This window comes from Pezoporus wallicus, unplaced genomic scaffold (assembly GCF_028554395.1).
Source record: "Pezoporus wallicus isolate ANWC-B61680 ecotype Strahan unplaced genomic scaffold, APGP_CSIRO_Pwel_v1 contig_5069, whole genome shotgun sequence".
Taxonomy (NCBI): Eukaryota; Metazoa; Chordata; class Aves; order Psittaciformes; family Psittacidae; genus Pezoporus; species Pezoporus wallicus.
Genome location: NW_026642361.1, coordinates 7,491,863 through 7,506,267, shown reverse-complemented (window position 1 = coordinate 7,506,267; position 14,405 = coordinate 7,491,863). Strand labels below are relative to the sequence as shown.

General features: G+C 41.9%; 1 protein-coding gene across 1 annotated transcript in view; it reads right to left on the bottom strand.

Moving 5' to 3' along the window:
- Nucleotides 1-314: 314 nt before the first annotated feature.
- PTPRB (protein tyrosine phosphatase receptor type B) overlaps nucleotides 315-14,405 on the bottom strand; it is a 58,961-nt gene continuing 44,870 nt past the window's right edge. The window contains exons 22-34 of the mRNA XM_057429351.1: nucleotides 14,086-14,192; nucleotides 13,474-13,573; nucleotides 12,070-12,153; nucleotides 11,945-11,962; nucleotides 11,761-11,842; nucleotides 11,244-11,334; nucleotides 10,010-10,086; nucleotides 9,089-9,223; nucleotides 7,892-8,014; nucleotides 7,522-7,685; nucleotides 5,229-5,364; nucleotides 1,615-1,735; nucleotides 315-594 (exon numbers count right to left, since the gene is read on the bottom strand). Coding sequence (XP_057285334.1) covers nucleotides 572-594; nucleotides 1,615-1,735; nucleotides 5,229-5,364; nucleotides 7,522-7,685; nucleotides 7,892-8,014; nucleotides 9,089-9,223; nucleotides 10,010-10,086; nucleotides 11,244-11,334; nucleotides 11,761-11,842; nucleotides 11,945-11,962; nucleotides 12,070-12,153; nucleotides 13,474-13,573; nucleotides 14,086-14,192 — 1,261 coding nt within the window. The 3' untranslated portion in view covers nucleotides 315-571. The remainder of the gene's footprint in view (nucleotides 595-1,614; nucleotides 1,736-5,228; nucleotides 5,365-7,521; nucleotides 7,686-7,891; nucleotides 8,015-9,088; nucleotides 9,224-10,009; nucleotides 10,087-11,243; nucleotides 11,335-11,760; nucleotides 11,843-11,944; nucleotides 11,963-12,069; nucleotides 12,154-13,473; nucleotides 13,574-14,085; nucleotides 14,193-14,405) is intronic.

Genomic DNA, 14,405 nt, shown 5'->3' with positions numbered 1-14,405 from the left:
TGGTTTGCTTGGCTGTTGATGAGTTCTGTTAAAAGTATGCCATTGTGTTATGGGTTATACCCACTTTTGTCAGATCAAAAGCAGTAACTTTAGAGTAGCATTGTAATTGCTATACAGGACTACTGTTCCCTTGCTTTATAGTAGCTTATTTCATCTCACAAACACTGAACTAGATAAAAAAATGAGGTCCTCCTTACAGGATTTTTCATTTGTGTTTCATGCCAATACTGCCTTAAATGCAGCAGTCCTGTTAGCCATACAATCTAAAACAGTTTCTGTAGAACAGTTCATAAAAACTGTGATAAGAAAAAAAATAGTATTATCTGAAGCTTAATATTAACAATATAGAAAAAAATACATATTTACATAATGCCAAAATACAATTATATACATTAATATCTATTACACTTAAATTATATATCTTTCAAAAAATTACCATACCAATAAATTATACACAGTCTCAACAGAAAGGTCTGGCACCTTTCTGGTGCATAAAATACATACATTAAAAAACCCAAACAAAACCTCTAGTTAATACATGTGGTCACAAAAGCAGATGTCTGTAACATTCTTAGTGCCTTGAATAAACAGCATCTGAAAGCAAGGAAAAATGAGATTAGGAAAAATAAAACAACCCAGCTGGATTCATGTTCAGCTCTGCCAGCTCATTACAACACTGGCTGGTGACTGATGTGACAGCTCAAGAGCAGATCCCACCTCTGCTTTTGCTAGCACTCCCAACTTGTGGAACCCTGGTTATTTCAGTTGTTGGCCTCCTCCTCCAAGCCTGCTCTACCTGTTGGTGACAACTCTGATTTCTACAGGCTAAATCAAGAAAATTATTTTGGTCTCTCATCATTTAATCCCAATTCTTAATCTCCAAATCTGAGAAGATACTGAGATCCTGCTCTCTGACTGAAAACTTCTATAGCCCTTAAGAATCAGCTCTACCAGGACACACAGGCCACCTCTGCTTACAGCTTCTCCAGACTGGTCCTCTGGCCATGAGAACAGGAGGTAAAGGGCAGTGCTAGTGCCAGGTTTGCTACTGCTGCAATTCTTATTGCCAAGAGATGGGACACAGGCTAGTTAAAAAAGCCTACAAAGATGGCAAGTTGGGGAAGAAACAAAGAGCATAGCCTTGGACACATACATTATCCAGTCAAGGCAGATGGGAAGTCTTCTAATGCTGCCTAGATAGTCATCAGCAAATGAGAGTGATTCAGGACAGAAAGTGAACTCCACGAACGAGAGAAGGGCCCAGCGTCCCTTCTCAGCCAGTGGCTTCAGTATGCTTCAAAGTGGATGGTGTAAACACTGGGGAGGTAAAGGAGGAAGCCAGAATCATGATAGGGAAGGGATTCAGTTCCCTTCAAAAGCATAGGAATCATGAAGTGTGAGACAGGGAAAGCATGAAAGTAAGGAAGGAGCAGGAAGAAATGTTATTATGACTACTAATGGAGGAAATAAAGATGCAATTGCAAGAGTGACAAAAGCAGAGTAGTGAAGAAAACAAGTATCGATGGCAACTGACAGCACAATTTTCCCCCTCAATTACAGTGTTAATGAGCATTAACATTCAAATGTTTTACAATTTGACAAACCAGCACTTACCTCTGTGATATTCTGGATTCACATTTTCATATATTGGAAACAAGGGATTTTCCTGTTCACTGCGAAGTTTTCTGGCTCTTAACACATCTCTCACACACTGATGTAGATACACATATTGACACTGCAAAGGAATTTTTTTTCTAAGTCACTCTGGGAAGTTTTGTACTTGAATTTTCTGTATTGTGAAAAATAATTACAGGCTAGCTCTCTGAGAGATAGCCTCAGCCCTAAGGCTGAGAGAGTTGGGGTTGTTCAGCCTGAAGAGAAGGCTCTGGGGAGACCTTATTGTGGCTTTTCAGGTTTTAAAAGGGGCTTACAAGAAAGATGGGGAGAGACCTCTTATCAGGTCATGTTATGATAGGACAAGGGGTGATGGTTTTAAACTAAAAGAGGGAAGATTCAGGCTGGAGGTGAAGAAGAAATTTTTCACAATGAGGGTGGTAAAACACTGGCACAGGTTATCCAGAGAGGTGGTAGATGAGCCATCCCGGGAGACATTCAAGGCCAGGATGGATGTAGTTCTGTGCAACCTGATCTAGGTTGAAGATGTCCCTATGTCAACATCTAGTTGAAGATGTCCCTGCTCATTGCAGGGTGGTGTTAAAAATGAAAATACACTTCTAGAATTAATCTTCTTTTCACACTAGGAATACAGTAAATTTTATTTGATCACCTGTTTTTAGAAATGCTACCAGTAAAACATAAATGAACATAATATGTTTTGATGGATCATGTCATGAGTGAAAACTCTATGAACTGTAAGGCACAATTTGACCTGGTGCTGTGTTGGATAGCTACTATTTCTGAACGATTTCATATAAAGTACATGTGACAGAATCAATATGTACAGAGTAGCACACAGAAGAGAGAATTTCCTGACTGTTTTGCTCTGAAAGGAAGTATTTTTCACAGAATTTTATCATAATATATAAATATTTCATAGAACTTTGATGAACCCAAATTTTCTACCAAAAGCAGTGGGTTTTTTATCCAACATGAGATTGCTTCTGACTATGTAGTAAATGACAGACTGTCTTTTCGGAAGAGTGCTTTTCATAGGAGGAAGCTAAGATGACATTCACAACCAAAGCAGGGAGGGTCATAAATTGGCTATTTATCAAACTACTTTGATAGAATAGATTGTTAAATCTCTATCCTTTTTGGGGGTTTATAACATGGGTTGTAATTTTTTGATTAGTGTAGCGTGGTACCCCAAAATTAGTCTGAGCATCTTTATATGTCCAGTGTACCTTTTTAATATTACTTTAGCTCAAAGACATAATTTCTCCAATGACCATATGCTTTTTTTCTCACCCAATATCTTCTTATTTTTCACAATAATTTCAGCTGTTGCTCTGTCCATTTTTCTCAGTGCTCTGGCCCTGGGACAGTGAGCATACCTGCTGTTATGCATATACAGCTGCTGTCTCCGTGGAGCAGAATCCTGCACCCCATCTGCCAATTTGGTGGAAAGTTGGCCAAGGCATGGCAGACTCTCTTTGGCAGAGACCATTCAGGACTGAAATGGTGGACAGCTTCTCTGCCTGTGTTACACCTGGGCCCACTGCCTTCTAAGCTAATGGACACAGTTTTCTGTTACTCTCCTGCATGTCTTCAGCTGCTGTCTCTTCTCTTAAACAGCTTTCAGCCAAGTCTCAAGCAGGGGCAGTGTTTTGTTGCTGCTCTTTTACTGTGAGTGCATAATGTCAAGCAGGATAGTGCTGTGATTTTTGGCTGGATCCATCTCATTGCAAACAGCCCTATCTGCTGGCCTATGCTCCCCACTGGTATTTGGCTTCCACCACATCAACAGATGGGGACCTAGCTTTTATCTCAAACCCCAAACAGATTGTGGAAGCCAAGACATGAATGATAACAGGAACTAGGGTCTTCTCACGCATCAAATGGAATTTGTGAAGCAAATCTTTTCTTCCTCCTCTCCCCACCTCCTTTACTTTTCGTTAAAAGATGTGTATGAATTACTCCGTAATTCACTGCTCACTGCAAACTCTTAATAAAGCTCCAGGATAAATTTACTTAATTTTCTGTCAGGGGGATGACAGATTGTATTGCTTGCGCTTTAAGCTACCTCGATGAAAGTCAGTTCCAAATCAGAAGCTATATACAGATGCAACTGACAGTTCAGATTACTAAAACTTGCTGAGAAAACAGCAGCTCAGTGGCTGTGCACTGACACAGCTACATGGTCAGCGTACAAGCATGTAACAGCTCAAGTGGGGTGAGTAAGTGTGAGCTGCAAGAGCCGTCAACTTGTTCCTGGGATGTTGATTGTGAATTCTTCCAGGGGAGGGACTGTTTACAACAGGGATCTGGGTAAGACTTGAGCCACTGCAGTTTGGGGCAGAAGTGCATGTAATGGAAAGTTGGGGTGCCCCTCACTATTGCTGTAGGTATTTTGTTTGGATATGGCTACCATTTGATTCAGATGTCCCGTCAAGCTCATGCCAAAAGTGGGATATATATGACAGAACTCTAGTTGTCTATAAGGCTGGTGTGAAACTTAGTCTTTTGAGGTACTTGCCTCCTCTTTTCAGCTAAGAAAAAATAGTCACCCCCCTGAGATGCTTGTCTGCCTTTGCTGACTACTGCTAATGGGAAAATGGAAGATAAGATGGATCTGTCTCTGAGCATGCCCAGACCAGGCTGAGAATCTGTCTCTCCTCCAGCAAAAGGTCTTCTGTGATTAAGATTGTTCCAGGAAATCTCTCTGCATTCCCAGCTGAGGCTCTCTTTATACCCATATGTGACTTCTACATCTATCAGGAAGTGCTGTCACTGATATTTTGATTTCCATATTGCAACAGACAGCTCCATTAGTATCAGGCTAGAAGCAGACCCATCAAACTTGTTCTGATTCCTCTATTAACATTTCACAGGGAAAATATAAAGACTGCTTCTACAACTCGCCTTTATTAAATCAGCTCTTAAGTGTTTGGCTGCTATTAGTGCAACGTGATTTTCTTGCAGTTTTAAAAGCACAGAAAGAAATCCCAAACTTGTACTTTTTCTACCCTTTGAGAATAAATGTACTTGCTTTTGTATGTTAGGAGAATGCTGATCAACTTTCCAATACCATTAATGAAAATGAGAGCAGCTCAATAAAATATTAACTGCAAAGCCACAAGGTCACACTGCTTAAGAGTTTAAAAATTATGTACATCTAATTTTCTCTGCCCTCTATTCCTTTTCTTTATTATGTTGAACTATCTGTCTTGTTTAGGCTTGTCTTTCAAACCTGTTCCTGAAGGACCTGTGCCTGCTCAAAGCCCATTTACTGGACACTGCACTAACAAAACAACGTGCTGTTGAGTGCCTGCTGCATAGCACTGCTGGGGTACTGTGGGCCAGTGCCAACAGGAGAAATCTATAGGAAGCACAGCTACCACTTGTTATGGTTTGGACTTGCTGTATAGAGCTGCTGTATTGAAGCCAAGAGAAACAATCCTGAACTAGAAATTCTCACAGAGAAAAAATACATCTAACTAGTATTTCACAGTGGAGTAACTGTGAAGTGCTTTGAGAGCCTCTAAGATGAGAGTGATTATTGTATATTGCAGCTGGTGTTGCTGTATTGTAGGCTATCCAAAACTTACCTCTGTCTGAACCATGTGAACCCGGTGGAGCCTTAGATCGTGTACTGCTGCATAAATGTCAACAGTGTCCTTTGAATCCAGTTGCTGCAGAATTCGGTCTAGTGCAATGAATGTGCCAGTCCTGCCAACACCAGCACTGGAAAAGAGGACAACACAAAAGATTTAACACCCAGAAGGTGGTGGTAAATAGCTACTCTTCCAACTGGTGACCTGTCACAAGTGGGGTCCCCCCAGGGATTGATACTGGGCCCAGGACTGTTTAATAACTTCATAAATGATTTGGAAAATGGGATCAAGTGTACCCTGGCCAAGTCTGCTGAGTAGGCAAGTGTACAGTTTGGGAGGGAGAGCCACTCTGCAGGAAGATCTGCATAGGCTGGAAGAGTGGTCAAACAAGAACCTTATGAAGTTCAACAAGGACAGATATAAGGTCTTGGCACCTGGGAAAATGCAATCCAAGAGTGCAGCATAGGCTGGAATCTACCTGGCTGGGAGCAGCTCTGTGGAAAGGGATCTGGGGGACCCTGGTGGACTAGCTCAATATGAGCAAACAGTATGCTGCCACAGCAAAGAAAGCCAGCAGGATTCTGGGTTACTTCAACAAGGGCACGACCAGCACTATCCCACTCTACTCAGCACTTGCCAGACTACATCTGGAATACTGTGGTCAGTTGTGATCCCTGCTATACAAAAAAGATGTGGGCAGGCTGGAGAGGGTGCAGAGAAGGGCCACAAAGATGATCACAGAACTGGGAAGCTTGCTGTATGAGGAAGGCTGAGGGAACTGGGTTTGTCCAGCCTTGAGAAGAGAAGGCTCAGGGGAGACCTTATCACCATCTTCCAGTATTTAAAGGGTGGCTACAAAGAAGACGGAGACTCCTTTTCTACAAGGAGTCACACGGAAAATATGAGGGGTGATGGGCACAAACTATTCCCTGGAAGATTCCAGTTGGACACAAGAGGAAACTTTTTCACAGTGAGAACAATTTCTTCAGGGAAGTGATGAATTCCCCAGTGTTGGACAGGATGCTGGGCCACCTCGTCAGGACTGTGCTTTTGTCAAAAACGGTTGGACCAGATGACCTTGAGGTCCCTTCCAGCCTTGTATTCTATGATTCTTTGACTCAAGAGATACTTTAGTAAAGTTCAGATCTTCAGGGTGAGAAGTTCATTGTTCAAATGGCATCTCTGGGACTTCAAACACTTAACGGAATTTGTTTAGGAAGGAAGAAAGGATAGCAATGCTAGAGGTATCTCTGCTACTACCCATACTGTTTTCTGCTTTGTATTAACTCAGTCATAAAGATACACTGAGACACTACACTTGCCTCTAACTTTTAAACCACTTTTCTCCAGGGTAAGCCAGTAGACTTAATTCTAAAAGATCAGGTGGCTTGTGCCTTGCGGAAGTAAGACAAAGTATCCCGGAGCCCCCAGTACCTGAATTGCTGGGAGGTGGGATTTGGAGACAGGAGGCCAGGAAAAGGAAAGTTACACAAAGGACAGTATACAGCAGACATCTGACATGTTGCAGCACATGAGGTAGAGCCAGACACAGGTGGGGTCATGTAAGATACATGCCTCAGCCCACATAATGGGCTCAGATACTACTCAGCTAGGACAAGTGAGCATGTGGCTTTACCAGATGATATACACAACACCACACTGCTCTCTCTCACTCTGTAACCTTATATTCTGCTGCAGCTGGCCAGTGGATCACGCATCCAGCAGTATGTTTCTTGCCTTTTTTGTGTATGTGTTTAGGGGTGGATCACAGAGCAGAGGAAAAAATGCAGCCCTATGGCTGCCAGAAATGGCACAACAGCAGAAGAGCATAAGACAGTCAGGAGAGGGAGTCTCAGGATGGGGGAAAAGGATGAATCTGCCAGCTAGTCTCAACATCCACATATAATTAGATTCACCCAGGGTATATCTTACCTTTTCAGAACACCCCTTTGTGAGTCAGATGTTTGGCTGCAACAGGAGCACACAGGCAATATAAGAGAGTAAAAGCTTATGAACAGCAGCAGCTGCTGGCACCTTTAGGGCTCTCCAGTGGTCCCACAGAGACACAGTGGTTCCTGAGAAACATTCTGGGGGCATCTCCAGGGTGAGGTTGTGAGCAAGCATATGTGCCTTGGGAATGCTGCTCTGATGTATCTGGAGACTCAAGCCCATCAGCTCTCTCTCAGGTTCTGCGGCTGCCCATGGCCTAACAGGGATGAACATTTGGGATCTTCCCAAGGGTATGCACAAAGGCTCTGTGCTGTTGGCCTTTTGGTGCTGCACATACCTGCAGTGCACAATAGTTGGTCCTGTGTCTGGGGTCCTGTTAATATAATCCCTTACAGTTCTGACAAACTGAATCAGGGACTGGGTGGTCTCTGGCACACCATGGTCTGGCCAGACAGTGTAGTGGAAGTGACGAATGAGCCTTGTTGAGTCAAGCTGCTCTTCCTGTTGGGATACAAAAGCGTGGGTCATCAGAACAGAGAGGAAGAGGAGGCACACACAACATGCATCTTCAGAGCAAATGCTACAGCTGCCACTACAGACAACCTGTGCATGATGCAACTGTGCTATAGCAGAAGAAACCTTCCTAATTTAGCCTGCAGGTGCTTTTAAGGCAATTAACTGAAAAAAACCCAAGAATACAAACATACACTGCAGATTTTAAACTCTCGTATTGTCCATTCTGGGAGCACCGATTCAGACAGCATCTCAACAATTAGGTCTCCATAGTACAAGGAATCCTGGTCAAGGGGCCAGTAGTGGTCACACTTCACCTGCAGGGACACAGACCAAGACAAATTTAGTGTCAGTAACAGCTGCAAACAGTGCCTCCATCCAGCACTGGCAGAAGCAGTTGTTGGACCTAGTATGCCTGAAGATGAAGGACGAAAGGCAGTGGCTGAATTCAGAGATGCCGTGCCCTGCCATGTCAGCTCAACAAACAGGGCCTGGATTGGGAGAGGGCTAGGATGGAACTAGGAATTCTAAGCTCTCATCACAGATGTCTGTGATGGGCTGAATCAGAAGCATTTCACTGATGCCCTCTCCTGGATGCCACATTTTCTGCACCAACTCTTCTCAGAACTCTGCTTGGATGAGCGCCAGGCCTCTAGTGCTTGCTTCCCCATTGCTTGCTGAAACATGACAGTAAAGTCCCACTCACAGAGAGATGCAGAAGGAGAGAAGCGCCTGCCTGCCTGCATCTGCTTTCACCATCTCCTCAAGAAAAAATGGTAAACTGAAAGCAAGTGTCCCATATGTGCCACCAGATGACCACTACTTCAAGTTTGTTTAATCTTTATAGATCTAGTCCCTGTCTTACAAAGGGTGCAGGATGTGGTAATACTTGGGCAGGTGGATAGCTGAGACAGCTAAACAGCCCACCTACACCTGCACTCAGTAAGACTGCTAAGTATGTGAGTGGTCTTTTTGCTACAACAGGGCTTATATAATAGAGACAGTTCCATGTATTTAATGATTAATGTTTGCTCTCTAGAGATTATATTTAGAGTAGCAGTTGATCTGATAAACAGGTTAGTTTTTTTTTTGCTGGTGGTTGTCATTCTGCATGGTTTCTATTAGTACTAGAGAGCTAAATCCTGGATTAAAGACCAGAAGCACTGTGGTTTGTTCCTAACTCTAGCCTTGACATGCTACATGATCTTGGGATGGTCACCGCACCCTCACTTCATAGCTTTAATCTCTCTCTAGTCTTTAGATTTTACCTCTCATCTCTTACTGTCTATCTCCTTGACCAGGGCCTTTGGCATTAATGTGATGCAAATAATAAACATAAGCTTCTAACATGTTAGAACATGTCACTGATAACAAACAAAGTGGCTGCTCACCCGGCCCTTCTCAACACACTGGGTAACCATGACAATATTGTGAACATTTTGCTCCCATGCCATCTTCCAGAACTCATCTTTGGTGCCAGGCAAAGGGCCTTGAGTCGCTATGTATTCCCTGCGGAAACTGTTGCCCTGCAAGTAGAAAGAACACCATTAGTTGCCATAAAGGCAGAAAAAAAAGTCTTCTAAAAAATGAACATGTCATGGGTTTGTGGCCAGGGCTCTGCAGCAACATCCTTTAGCAACAACTGTTGCCTTGGCCCCAGAACAAGGCAGCTGGTTGGAGTAAAGACAAGGAAGAGACTGCAGCAGGGTTATCCTTACTTCTATTCCTTTTGTGGCAGTCAAAACTCATTGTTCTATTGTGTCCAGCACAGTCTTAAGTAATTTTGGAACTACTAGGGGTTTTTATTTACTGTTTTTAATAAATTAGCTGAGTTCTGGCTTGAAATCTGTATTGCTAAAGCCATTGCTATTATCAATCACAACTCTCTGGCAAAGGGCACTGTTTTCATTTCAGCCAGTTTTGCCATTCAACAAGGTGCCAACACTGTCAGGATGAGCTACAGCTCCACAATGAGGATGCCACCTGCAGTGATAGCTACAGTTGTTGTGGACACTCTATAAAATTAGTGACCTTTAAAATGTGTCCTTGGCCAATTAGACCTGCTATATTACACAACCATAGCAATCCAAAAAAGTGTCTTTAAGTGCTGCGTACATCACTCACAGTTAACTTATTGGCAGTCAGACACAGCCTTTCAGCACACTCACAAAATGAGTTCTCAGACTTTTAGCTCAAGTGAATAAATGAAGGGGGAAGGGAGTCATAAGCATCCAGCTTTATATTCAGTTTTAGATGAAGGACAAATTACCACTGGAGGGAGGATTGTAAAATACCATCCTTGCGTCACTTACTGGTATGTAGCTTGCATTAATGTAGTCTGAGCAAGGGTCATCATCCACGTTGGAAAGCTTCACTCTTGATGTATCATCTAGGAAGAAATTGATTAGAAGAGGCTTATAGCTAGGTCTTGATATTCAGTCCCTCTCCTGTTTACAGAAATGCATTTTCAAAAGGACTGGCAGCATTATGATAAGGATTTTATCTGGAGGGCTAATTTAGAGGGGAAACTGTTTATATCTGCACTGCCTCTTTCACCCACGAGTGCTGTGGAGACTTTCAAAGTCTAGGAGATGGATGGGTGAGAAGGAAGTAGTAAGTATTCCAAAATTTCTCTGCTTATTTGCATAGGATTTGTTATGGCAACAAAAGAGCCACAACAGCCTACTTTGATCCTTCAGCAGTACTGGAGAGCTGTGCCCAGCACTGCCCTTTGAAACAGTGCTAATACTTCACTGGCCCACACAGGTCCTGAGCTAGTATGTGTGAGCAGGCCAATCATCCTCCCTCAGTAGAGGACCTTGTGCAGAGGGTTAGAGTGCCTAAGCCACCCGGTCACTGATTCATGAGATAATGCCATGTTGGATCTCAGTCAGGTCTTGTTTCTTGTACATCGAAGGCATGCTTAGCCCGGCAGAGCAGGCAGAACACAGGAGATAATGTTAGGCTGTGCTCCAAGCACGTACCACATCCAGCAGCAGGGCAGCCCGCAGAGTTGGCAGTTTCCTCCAAAACTGACAGATAGGAGATTAAAAGGGGAAACTCTAATGCCAGGTCTTGCCTCAGGAGAACAGGGCTAACATCACACGTGTGTCTTACCATGCAGAACCACACTAGCTCTACATTGTATAGTGGGTTTGCTGCGTCCTCTGAAGAAGAAAGATGTGGCAAAGTTGTCAAAAAGCACTGAATGGATGATACCTTGTATGTAAACAATGCTACTGTTATTTCTACTATCCTTGTTATCAGCAGTGACTTAATGTCCCTAACAGCTGGAGCTTTTTCTCTCCAGACTGAATGATAGTCATTACACCTCTACTGTGAAATGAAATTACTGGTCTGCAGGAAGCCATTCAGGGCCATGCATCATCTGCCTCCTAGCACCAGAACCTGAGCTGGCAGAGGTATTTTATCTCTGTCAGGACGAAGCAAAGGGATTGGCTGCGCTCTCTTTTCCACTAGGCCTGCTGAAAATCGTGAAAAATAGCTGGTGTGATGTAATATTACACAACCAAACCCAAAACTCACAGGGCAATATATTATTGTATCGATTTTTCCCTCTGTTCTCTGGCAGAAGTGCTATGTCACATGTCTGGTTTCGACCCACATCTTTCAAGTCCTGCAAAAGAAAATAGGAATAAAATGTGAGGTAAAAGTAATTAAAGGACTTTACAACACACTGGGGTGCAGTGCTTATCAGCTCTCAAGGGCCACACACAGAAGAATGGGTAGTTTTTTTAAACCAAACTGAAATTAAATATCTAATCATACTGGTTTAAAGCAAGCACATGGCTGGCAGGTACTTTCCATGCTTTGTTACACAGATGTGTCACGCAAACAAATGCTCCTGACCTCAGGCAGAGCCTGCCAACCTGAAGAGCTGATTTCTGCACTAGGACAAGTGGAGTTCAGGTAAGATTCTCAAATTTGTTTGTATTTGTGTGAACAAGACAAAGAAATTCAGGCCTTTCTAATGCATTAACCCATTGATTCAGCCAGCCCGCGCCTTCATAAAGCAAGTCCTTTGCCTAGATTAAGATCCCACCTCATACTCCTTGGACAGGAGGTAGTTGGAGTCTGCTTGAAGTTTGGTGAAGTGTGCTTCAAAATGACTGACTTTGATTGGACTGGAATATTCAACAGGAGAAAATCACAGGATGAATCACAGTCATAATTTATCCAGTTGGTTATGAAGAAGCTTTTTTAGGTATTTTTTTTTTTCTTTTTACCTGGAAGTTCTCCGGTTCCTAGAAATGATTTCAAAAGAAAAAGAAACACTTCAGTGAGTGAGGGACTGTTCATCCATGATGACATGCTAAAATACTGCTCTTAAAAACAAAACTTTTGACGTTACCCTTTTTGCCCCAAGTTCAGATGCACTGACAGTGGCCTGTCCCTCCGAATGCTCAGCCTTGCTGTAGGTCTCTCGTGGCCATTACTGGAATAAAAACGAAGGTATTCTATTTTACTGGTATGTTCTGATACTCCAAGAGCTGCCAATAACATAACTTACATTGGAAAGAAGTTGGTAAGTTAGAAAAAAGGAATTTAATTATATTTATCTCTTCATCCTTTCATGGCTACCTGCTTCAACACACGTCCCTTAGAGAACACTCTCCTGATGAGCAAAAACCATACCAGTATACTTGCAGTGCTGCTGGCTATATAAATCACAACAAGAAAACACACTCTGTTTGAAGTTCAGCTACACCAAAAAAAAAAAAAAAATAAAATGCTATGAGCTGTGCAAGGTGGAAAGCACATCAACCTGCACTCTGCTCATTCTCTATATGTCACTGTGTACTGAGATGGTACACAAGTCTATACATGCGAAACCAGACTTAATTTACTAATTCGCCAATGATCTATGCCTCTTCTTTTTTGGATGGCACATAGAGGAATACACTGAATTTGTTCACGGAGTCTAAGAACAGCATTGCTGCAAGGTATATCCATTTGGCCAAAAGCTATGACTAGTCACAAAACAGGTTCTGTTTTCATTCTAGCATCTGAAAAGCAAATTCAAATCAAAACAGACCTAATCTTTTATCAGTAAAAGAACTGAATTTCAGATTTTCAGAGTTTCCCATGTAATGGAAATGTTGATTTTTTTATTTCAGAAACCACAAAGAATTTCACATCAATAATGTCATTTCTCTTTCATGCAAAATAGTTTAAATGGATAAAGCTTTTTGAAAGTCGAAATAGAGTATTTCACTTTAAAAAAAATATTTAAAACTCACTATTTAAGTTTCATCTATAATGTGAAATATACAACTGTAACTGACAAAAAATGAGAAGTAAAGTTTGAAGTAATCTTTTGGACACTCTGGTTATGCCATAATTTAAGATTTTTGAACCAAAATGATAAAGTCTAAATGAACAGTTTCAAGAGCTTCCCATCTACAATGGAGATGAAATTAATTTGCAACATTTCATTTTTGACAACAGATTGTTTGAATGATAAACCAGTTTTTCAGGAATATTCAGACAACTACTGAATACTAAAAGCTACAAAGATTCACCTATGAGATAAATATGACTAACATCAGTAGGTATTTGAATCAAGAATATATAGATCTCTTCGTATGTAAATAATTAGTTCTATACTTCATGTACAGAGGACATAGATTTTATCTGTTGAATAGTTCAGTGCATTCCTCTGATTTTTTAAGTATGCTTTAAATACTGTATGGTTTAAATGAATGTAATTTGACCTGACTTCAGTAACAGAGACTGATAAAGGGACTCAACTTACCTAACTTTTTGTCTGCAGACAAATAAAGCTGTAACAGCCACTAACATCACAATCAGAAACAAGCCAGCACTCACTCCTTCAATGACTCCAAACAGAGGCTCTAGAAACAAAAATGTATATTTATGTATCTTGAGGAAAAGATATGAAGAATCAGAGAATCAATAGCTTTCAGGGGATATGTTACTATCAGATAAAGAAAACAGTTAAATCTAAGGAAATCTGAGGCATTTACGCACTTAACTAAAATCTGGCTTTGATTTCTGTCCTTATTTTTAATCCAACTATTACACAAAATCTTTCATTCCCAACACAGTAAAAGAAAGCCCAGCCCCATTTTATGGGAGTTTGGTTCTCTTGCACTTTGAAGCTTTCTTAGCGATAGCTTCACTGAGCATCCACCCTTTTCCTCTACTATCAGCAGCTCCATCAAGCGGCCATCTAAATTTTCAAACTGAGGCCATGGCTCCAGCCTCACTTCAGAGCAGCCTTCAGGACATGCACGACAACCAGTTTTTGTTCCACTCCTTGCAAACAGTTCTAGGTACCAGAGTGTTCTTAGGCACAGTATATAACCACGTGCTACAGTCATTGAAAAACAATCCTGAAACTAACCTGCCTCTGTAGTGATTGGCAAAGAGAAGAAGGTGTCTGAGAAGAGCGGTTTAGGGAGCTCCTTCGGATCTTCACTGAAGAGCTGGGTAAAAGCCCGTATGCTGATCCTAAAATACCATTACCATTATAGTTAGAGTTTATCAGATGTTCAGGACCAACAGCAGAAATGTAAGAACTCATTTGCCCCTTAGAGATAACTAAAACCTTTCCACTGACCACAGACAGCTCTTAATGACATCTGTTTATGTGGCTGTCCATTAAGCAACTTGCAGACCTCTTGGAAGAGTGTTTGGCTGAGGGAGGGATGTGACTGAGCTGCA